The sequence below is a fragment of the Netta rufina genome, assembly GCF_964035555.1.
Source record: "Netta rufina genome assembly, chromosome: 2".
Classification (NCBI taxonomy): Eukaryota; Metazoa; Chordata; class Aves; order Anseriformes; family Anatidae; genus Netta; species Netta rufina.
The window spans coordinates 159,008,891-159,019,196 of NC_140124.1; the positions used below are offsets into that span (position 1 = coordinate 159,008,891).

The window sequence follows — 10,306 nt, forward strand, 5'->3', positions numbered from 1 at the left end:
TATTTTTCTTGCCAAGCATGGCAAGCACAGATGCATAGGCAAGAGTAGCAGTACTCCAGAGTAGTCAGTCAGAGTAGATCCATAGTGATATCTTTATAGTTAATGGTCTTCAAAGGGTTTTCTTCTTTTCCATTGAGATGTTAATTGTTTTTTGAACACTGGCAAAATTTTGGTATCTAAAACATCCTGTGGGAAGGAGTTCTGCAGAGTAAGAACAATTGAGCAAAAGCTTTCCTGGTGTTCAATTTGAACCCACTCCCTGCTAGTTTCAGTTGAAGCCCTTTTAGTTCTTGTAGTGGAGGAGGAAATAGACAGCTGTCCCTGCTCATATTTTGTAGACCTCTTCTCTAGGCTAAAGAATCATAGTTCACATTTATAATAGCCTTTTTGAGATGGGAAGAATGAGATTATTATTAGCAACATGTTCAGGTTGCAAGTTCCTCTGAATCTGTATTCTTTATTAAACAATGCTTAGTATTAGCTGACACTTTTCATTTAAAGGTTTATCTTTGTCATCTTTGATTTATAACAGTATTCATATATTAATCGATAAAATATAAAATTGTTTGTTTTGTCACTTTGCATTTATCAGCATTATATTCCCTTTTGCCATTTTTATTGTCCATTCAGTATGATGAGGTTCTTCTGTTTCATCTTTCTTTTAGTTTTTGCAGTTGGCTGTCACTGTTCTGGGCAAGCTAGCATTATTAGGAGTTTGTCATCTGCATGCCTATTCATGCCCTTTATGGATTGTTTCTGAATATGTTGAACAGCATGGACTCCAGCATAGCCCTTGGGACCCCTGTGGAGCTGTGGAACTCCATGGGGCATGGAGTCTAAGCATTAAATTCCACTGTAATGCTGTGACTAAGAATTTTGTACTACAAAAGTGGATTATGTCAGCTAAGAGAAGAAAAATGAGGATGCTGCTATTTGAAGTATTAATTATTTCATTGCTTCAGTGTTGTGGCCTGTTTCAGGAAGAATGTTAAACAAGGGAAAGTCTAAGAATGAATTTAAGTCTGGGAACATTTCCTTAAAATGAAGAGCTAAAGGCACTTTTAAAATAGTTAAGAGCTAGTATATAACTGACATGAGCACACCAAAATGGAGGTATATAGTAGTCTGCTTTTTATTCTAAGAGAAAAAAAGACAAAATGAGAATTAGACTGGGAAGATAAAGCTGGGTATTTCAGATTACAAATAGCTAGTGTGGACTGTAAAGACGATTATCTGTTGGAGTAGTTTACACAGGTACCTTCTAGATCCAGTCTGTTATAGTAAGACCATATTCTTTCCTGTTTTATCATGCAGCTCTACCAAGAATTACAGTCTAAGGCAGGAGTAACTTGTGATATTCACTGATCTGTGTTCTGCAGGTACTTGGACGGGAAAGTCCTCCCAGGCTTTATCTCAAAACTATTGTAGGTTTTCTGTTAAAGTGATTAATGATAGTGATAGTATGATTTTCCTTCTTCCCACATCAATGGCAATCCTTTCTGTTTTGGGAAGTGTCATCTCTGTTGAATGGGAATGGCAATAGGAGCCACTTTCACCCTCTGTACTCACAGTTCCTATTAAAGCAACTTTGTCTAGGTGTAGGACTGTCTTTTTTTTTTTTTTTTTTTTTTTTTTTTTGACTTTGAGGAAGCTTCTGTTCGTGTGTCAGTGATGGTGCAGAAAAAGCGTGTCTGAATATTGGCATTAATTGAGCGTCAAAAGCCAAAGAGCTTTGGAGCTTTTTGCAGATCAGTTGGTTGTTATTATGAGAGTTATATTTGTGCCATGATAAAATTTTCTTCCAAAAACTGGTTAAAATCACTGGTTTGTCTTGAGTCTCAAGTAATGGGTTCCCTACAGGCAAGTATTTGTCAAATGTTGGATATAAGCCCCTTCACCTCAGATTTTCCCAACATAAACATCAGGAGATTGAAGAAGCAATCATATCACTTGTTTTCATTTCTTCATGGATATCTTGAGGACTTGTCTGACTTCTGACCATGCTACAACAGTAAGAAATCCTTATACCTGCCTGCATTCCCCTTAAAATCTTGCTTCTATTCATATACTGAGGTGATTGTAACACACAATTACCAAGGGTCCAATGGGTGCATTTGTAGGCATGCATGTGCATTTGCATTTACTACCATATTGCACACAATAACATTTTTAATAGCATTTGGAAATGAATTTCAGTGGAGTTCAGATAATAATCAATAACATTGCTCTTCAGAGAAAAAAAAAGGTATGTTTAAAACAAACAAAAAAAAAATTAAGCTTAGCTATCAGCAGCCTGAAAGAGAAAGCTGGGCATTCTGTTATATTCATCATCTTTGTTCATTGCTGTGATGTCCTAATTGATTTGTTCCTTACTTTGCCCATGTTATGTTTAACCATGTTAAAGTAATTCTTTAAGTGATTACCACCTTTACCTAATTTAAAGCGTTCATTGATTATAAATGAACTATCATCTCCAACATTACTCTGCACTTTGATTCTCTTCTCTTTTGATTTTGCCATCATGACCCCTCAATCTTCACCATTTATGAGGACGGGTGTGTCACTGGACTGAAACTCCTGGCCTGACTGCTGTTCTCATTGTTGGCTTTTTTTCCTTACAGCTCTCCCTCCCCTCATGGCTCGTCGATCTCAAAGCTCCTCACAGGGGGACAATCCCCTTGACCCTAACTATCTTCCCCCACATTACAAGGAGTATTACCGCTTAGCTCTGGATGTCCTTACTGAAGAGGGCAAAGAAAGTTACGAACGCTTCCTGGCAGAAGAAGCAGCCCCTGATTTTCTTTGCAACTCAGAGGTGGATCACATCATACAGAATCTCCAGAAACCCCAGTATGCCAATCAGGAAGGTAGCACAGACACCACAGGTGACAATGACATGGATGGATCGTCTGGGACATACTGGCCTATGAACTCGGACCTTGCTGTTCCTGAACTTGACCTAGGCTGGCCAATGGTCTTTGGGTTCAGGGGAACAGAAGTGACAACCCTTGTGCAACCACCACCCCCAGACAATCCCAGCATTAAGGAGGAAGCTCGCAGAATGATTCGAGCAGCTCAACAGGTGAGACATGAAACAGTCCAACTAGAGCTATGTGCAAAAGGATGCATCAGATGCACTGCTAATTTCCTTAACTTTGCTCGGAGGACCTGACAGAGGGGAATGATGATTCTAAAACTACCATTTACTGCATCAAAGCTAGTCTTTGAGTCTTTGCTCTCTGGATTCATGGAAAAGTGTGTAAGGACATACATAAAGCATAATAAGAGTTCACAGAATCACAGTAGCTGAGGCTGGAAAGTGACCTCTGGATATCATCTAGTCCATCTCCTCTGCTCAAAGAAGGGTGAATTAGAGAAAGTTACTTAGGATGTGTCCTTGAGTATCTCCAAGGGTAGAGACTCCACTATCTGTCTGGGTAACCTGTTGCAGTCTTCAATCACACTTACAGTGAAAGAGTTTTTTCTTATCTATAACTGGAATTTCCTATACTTCAGTGGTGTCCAATGTGTCTTGTATCTGGATATGTCACTGGGTATCACTGAGAAGAGTTTGACTCTGTCTTCCTTACTCCTTCCCATCAGGTATTTATATCCATTGATAAGAGTTGGGAAGTACAGGGAGATCCTACAGAGCTTTGAATCTTAGAGTCACAGAGTCATTTATTCATTTATGGGAAAAGACCCATAAGATCATCAAGTCCAACGATCCACCTAATACTAAGTCCACTGCGAAACCATATCTGCATGTCTCTTAAATACCTCCAGGGATGGGGACTCCACCACCTGCCTGGGCAGCCTGTTCCAATGCCCAACCACTCTTTCCATGAGGAAATACTTCCTGTATCCAGTCTAAACCTCCCGTGGCACAGCTTGAGGCCATTGCCTCGCTTCATATCACTTGTCATCTCAGAAAAAGAAACCAACACCCTCCTTGCTGCAACTTCCTTTCAAGTGTAGTAGTATAGAGCGATGAAGTCTCCCTTCAGCATCCTTTTCTCAAGACTAAATAGCACCAGCTCCCTCAGCCACTCCTCATATGTCTTGTTTTCTAAAGCTTATAGAAAAGCAGCTATTAAAAACTGCTAGAAAAGCTACTAGTAGCTTTCTAAAGCTATTTGGTTTTTGAAGCTACTTCCCATCTAACAGCATTTAGAGGTAGCTATAAAGTGACTGAATAAACATTGGTGAGGTAGTTATTTAAAAATGACTTATGTGTTTGAGGGAATGAGGAGGTAGTGGCCAAGCAGCTCAATAGATCCTTCCAATGTGGTTCTGGTGCCAGAAAATGCCTGCTGTGATCATGGGATTAACAAGTAAGGGAATGATCAGTTGCAGTGAGGTTTTACCGTCACCTCGCACCTTTATATACACAATATGTACATCAGATAACAATTCTGTTTCCAATTCTGGAGCCCACAGTGTCTAAATAGGAAGTTGAAGTGGAGCCATTGCAGCAGTGCAGCTTTGGAATGTGAGGGCTGTGGGACATGAATAGGCAGGCCATAGACAGGCACAGATCTCTGAAGACTTTCTTGCATTCTTTTCCTAGGTGGTAGCCATAGTGATGGACATTTTCACTGATGTGGATCTGCTGTTTGAGGTGTTGGATGCTGCTGCCCGCAGAGTGCCCGTGTACATCTTGCTTGATGAAATGAATTCTCAGCTTTTCCTTGATACAGCTGCTAAATGCAGAGTCAATCTTAACTACATAGAGGTGAGAAAACCAAAGACCCCTCCCACCCGCCAATTCCCATCCTGAGGAGGGTATGTCCTGGGACACTGTGCTGTCAATACAGTAAAGACCTGAGAAGGGGGAAAGCTGGGCCAGAGGCTAGAGAAATATAAGAGGAGCCAGGAGAGATGGCACAACAATACAGGACTGAAGGCTGGGGACACAGTGATAACGAGGGTTGTTTATCCACTGTGTATGCAGACAGAATTGATAGTGCTGAAGTACAACCATGGTGGTAGGAGGGACATTGTAAGAGCAAGGGGAAGAAAGAGGGACAGGGGGAGTGAAGTAACAGCCTGCAACTGAGTCAGTGCCTTGTCTGGTTTCCAGTTCCTAAGGGTGAGGACAGTTTCTGGCCCAACCTACTACTGCCGCACAGGGATGTCTTTCAAAGGTCATGTGAAAGAGAAATTCCTCTTGGTGGACTGCATGGTGGTGCTGAGCGGCAACTACAGGTGAGAATCCCTGCAATGTTATATCTCAATCTCAGTGAGTAATAGGCTGTTTGGTGAGTAAAGCAGTGTTTTAGACTTCCAAATGAGGAATTTTTAAACCTGCCTCAAAAAAAAAGTGTCAACAAAAAAAGCCATCCGAACCAACAAACCAATCCTAACCCAATAACTCATTCCAAAGCAGAAAAGTTAAAGAGACTAAGGAGTATGCCTTTGCATTTCAAGAGCAAGTTACTTTAATGGAATTACCCATGTCTTCTTTATTAATGACTTGACTATAATCATGTTATATCCAAGTATATCAATCAAGAGTTGTATGTTACTGTATCCCATTTCCTGTTCTTAGAGGGAAACCTATGTTACATCTTTGCTCATAACCAAAATTTACTTTAGTCTGTTAATATTACCCTACCACAGCCTCAAAAACCTCCTCAAATAGCGTCATATAGCAAGGCAGTTGTAAACCTTTATTATGCTGAAATTAGAAACCATTTGTAATTCAGTCTCAGAGTAAATTAGAACAGAACAGAACAGAATAGAATAGAAGAGTTGAGTTGAGTTGAGTTGGAAGAGACCTTCAAAGAAGGTCATCTGGTCCAACTGCCTGACCACTTCAGGGCTAACCAAAAATTAAACCATATTGTTGAGGCCACTATTGAGGACCTTGACAGGCTTGAGAGTTGGGCTTGTGTGAACCTCTTGGAATTCTACAAGGCCAAGTGCAAGGTCCTGCAACTGGGTCAGGGCAATCCCAAACACAAATACAGGCTGGGCCGTGGCTGGAATGAGAGCAGTCGTGAGGAGAAGGAACTGGGGTTATTGGCTGCTGAACTAAAGGCGGGGCTCATAAAAAGTTGGAGAAAGACTTTTTGCCAGGGCCTGTAATGACATTACAAGGGGCAATGGTTTTAAAATGAGTGATGATAGACTTCAATTGGATTTAAGGAAGAAATTTTTCATGATAAGGATATTGAGACACTGGGAGAGGTTGCCTAGAGAAGCTGTGGGTGCCTCATCCCTGGAAGTGCTCAAGGCCAGGTTCGATGGAGCTTTGAGCAACCTGATCACTACTTAATTCACTACTTCCTATAGGCAGGCAGATGTTCAGTCACTTCAGTGAAAGTGGGGCTCATCACAAATGCCATCACTCAAGATGTCTCCCCTTACCTCCTTCTTTCTCCCAGCTTTTATTGTTGAGCATGACACCATACGATATGGTATCTTTGGTTAGTCCGGGTCAGCTGTCCTGTCTGTGTCCTCTCCCAGCTTCCTGTGCACCCCCAGCCTCCTCACTGGCAGGGCAGCATAAATAGAAAAATCCTTGACTAAGTGAAAGCAGTATTTTGCATCAACTAAAAACATCAATGTGTTATCACCACTATTTTCATCAAAAACCCAAAACACAGCATCATTGAAGCCTCTATGAGGAAAATAAGCTTTATCCCAGCCAAAACCATGACAACAATCTTCCCTCTGACTGGGGTAAGGGTGACTGGATATAGTTCCATAGTTCATCCCGTTGCCCTTTTTAAAGATGGGCACAACATTTTAGATGTTAAAAAAAATAAAAGTATTTGCAAGAACATCTACTTCACATCACTGATATGGATTATCATCAGATATCTTGCTGTTGTTAGTGATAATTGTTTTTTGTTTGTTTTGTTTTGTTTTTGTTTTTTTTAGAACAGAAGTCACTTATTGCCTGATAAAATACTCTTCCAAGCTGTGATGCCCAATAAATTTATAACTACAGAGGTTGGGAACAATAGTGTGTAATGAATGGCTGCCTGAGCAGTACATAGTATCGGGAGAATTTTTTTCAGACAAGTTTATTATTTAATGTGAACTAGTACAGCTGAGTTACTTGATGCTAACACTATTTTTACTTCTGTTTCTCTTTGTAGTTTTATGTGGTCTTTTGAGAAGATTCACAGAAGCATTGCACACATCTTCCAGGGAGAGCTAGTGGCCAGCTTTGATGAAGAATTCCGAATTTTGTTTGCACAGTCAGAACCTCTTGTTCCTCCAGCCAATGTCTTGGCAAAGGCAGAGAACCCATTTGCCATGACTCCCTTTGGCAATAACATGCCCTTCTTTCCCAAAAAAGCACCCCTGATGTTCCAGAGGGATGACAATCTTTTTCCCTCCTTTATGGACAGAGTTGATCCAGACAGGTACTTCCTGTCAAATTTCAGGCGGGATGACATGTTGCGCCATACTGTGGAGGGGTCAGCCATGCGAATGTATAAAAAGGTAGAAATGGAGAATGCCCAAATGGATCCTGTCAGGGGTTTTCTCCGTTCCAAGCAGTTAGAGTTAGATGCTTTTAAGAGACACAGTTTTGCAGAAGGAACATACGAAAATTTTGCTTCTTCTAAACAGTATGCCAGGCAGATGTTCATGAACAATATGGATGAATTTAAAATTCAGTCTAGCCATTTTCAGAAGGATCAGTTCTACCAGTATCAGTTTGACCATCCCCATCTTTCTGGCAGACCTCAGGGACTCTTTGAGAGAATCCGAGGTGGTAGGCCAGGATTCAATGAACTGGAAGAGGGAGGACCTCTTTCCTATGGAGAGGGACCCAGATACCCTGAACTTGAATCCAGTTTTCCACAGGAGGGTTTCCCCTTAAGGCTGGATTATGTACCTTCAAATTCTTCCAGGGAAGTGAGACATGGCTCTGATCAGCTGAACCCTGCAGGCAATGGTCCAATGGGAATGATGTTAAGAAGGCAGAATATAGGACAGAAATTTATTTGCCAAACTTCTCCTACACAGAAACAAAGCCTGGAACAGCGCCTGTTCCTACAAGACAAAGATGAAGACCAAGATCAGGACAAGAACACCCAGGAAAATAGAACAGGTTTACGTAACTGGAGGATTTCGTCATACCTTAGTGCATATCAGTCAGAACCAGAAGAAGGTCTCCCAATGCCTATGGAATCAGAAGCATATAATGATGTTCTGGGGGATAACCTCACAAAGCACTCCACTGACCTAATCTCAGCATTCAAATCCCCTATGTCTTTTAATAGCAAGTCACTGGGAGTTGACAGTGCCAAAGAATTTGCAGATCCTGATAGAGTAGGTGAAGAAACCCCTATAATGAAACAAGATGCCTTTAGGTCCAGAATAAATCCTTTGATCCAGAGGAGCTCAAGACTCAGGTCCTCTCTGATTTTTAGTGCTGCCAAGTTAGATCAGCCTAACACAACAATAGAAAAGGTTCAGATGATCCAAAAAGAACAAATGTCTAGTGAACTGACAAAAGATAATGAAACTATAAAGACAGCCACCTCATCTAAAGTGGCAGAACTTTTAGAGAAGTACAAAGCTGTGGGCAAAGACACAGAGCGAGCTACAGTCACTCACACCAAAGCTGTTTCCAGTTTTCTCCAGGAAGAATCACAGAACACAGAGAAGAAATGTACCAAATCTGTGCAATATAAGATTCTGGAGAGTAGGGTACTAGACTCCAAAGACTCCTGCAGTACTTACAAAGTGCATGGAGAGGCTGACAGATCATTTGGAATGGCTTCATCAACCCCCCAACTCGTTGACACATTGAATAAAGATCCCCTAGCACATATTAGCAGTAAGGTGGACAAATTATCATCTCGGTTTTACCCAATAGAGAATAAACCCACGCTTCCAGAGAAGGAGAGTCTTATATTTGTAGGAGACACTCAGAAATTGACTCTTCCAGAAAAGAAGGAAAGAGTGACATTCAAAGAAGACACTCAAAAATTAGTCAGTACAGAACTGAAGAAACCACAGATTAGGACAAGTACTGCATCAGCTCTTGAAAACTTATCTAAAAGTCAAGGATCTGACAGCTCTCTCAATAAATCTGAGGAAGACTGTTCAAAACAGGAACAAAATCCAATTGAGTTTTTAAGAAAAGGATCACTACGGTTGAAGCAGCTTTTGAACCCAAAAGGTGATAAGAAATTGGAGGAAGAACCCACTTCTGAGAGTGGAAAATCTGACAAACAGCCTGTGGGGCTCAAAAGATCTTCCATAGGGGACTGTCAGGAAATGATGGAGGAAGAAAAAAACCATAAATTTGCAACACCACTTCCTCCCAAAAGCAGCCAACCAACACAGGGGAGATTTCCTTCATCCACAGCTAATATCCTGTACAGCAGCAATCTCCGTGATGATACAAAGGTAATTTTGGAACAAATCTCTGCAAACAGTCAGAAGAACAGAGCTGAACTCGCCAAGCAACTACCATCCACTAGTAATCCTGATCTTTCTAAGTCAACTACGAGCTTGGAAAGGAAAGGTGAGAAGGAGAAAAGCTGTAACATCCATAGGTCAGAGAGTTTTGGAAGCCAAAAACGAAATCTTCAGCGACAACCATCAGAAGATAGAGATACCCTTCTGAAAAAAATGGAGAACATGCGGAAGGAGAAGAGAGTCTACAGCAGATTTGAGGTTTTCTGCAAAAAGGATGAACATACAAGTCAGAGCGAAGAGGAGTATGACACAGATGCCAAAGATAAGAAGATGGGAAAATTCATGCCCAAAATCCTGGGGACCTTCAAGACCAAAAAATGATCATAGAAATACTATTTAACACCATATAATCACTGACTGTCAAAACCAAATGAGGAGGTAACACATTTATGATGGCTATAATACCATAGGCAATGCTCTTTGGGGGTAGTGAGTGGAAATACGTTCCTATGACTCCTATGGCACAATTTGCCCAGTAAAGTCATGTGGTAACAGTCAACTTTATTGCAGTATGTTTAAAATAAAGTTATTAAATTGCCAACATGCTTAAACCATGGAAATAAAGTAGAGTCTCTTTATATCAGGCTCAGGGAATGTTTTCAGTAGATGAAAAAAGAATTCCTCCTTCAGTAAAGAAAAATTCAAAAAATAGGAAAATCAATACTTGAATTCAATCAAAGAAAGAAAAATATACATATACATGCATTTAAAAAAACAGGTGTTGTTCAGGTTCTTTGAATCTAATGCCTAATCTAATACAGGAGGCACCTTTTTGAAGATTTACAGGACAAAAAAAAAAAATCATAAGCAACTTTTTTCCTTAATGATCTTGTCTGGCAAAACATGCCCAGTTTTT

General features: G+C 40.6%; 1 protein-coding gene across 1 annotated transcript; it reads left to right on the forward strand.

Moving 5' to 3' along the window:
- Positions 1-2,635: 2,635 nt before the first annotated feature.
- Positions 2,636-9,771, forward strand: FAM83H (family with sequence similarity 83 member H; the record flags this gene model as incomplete). Its single annotated transcript, XM_084281451.1, has 4 exons — positions 2,636-3,082; positions 4,571-4,735; positions 5,084-5,208; positions 7,110-9,771. 4 exons carry the CDS (start codon positions 2,636-2,638, stop codon positions 9,769-9,771), a joined length of 3,399 nt encoding a protein of 1,132 aa, XP_084137577.1.
- Between the last annotated feature and the right edge of the window lie 535 nt (positions 9,772-10,306).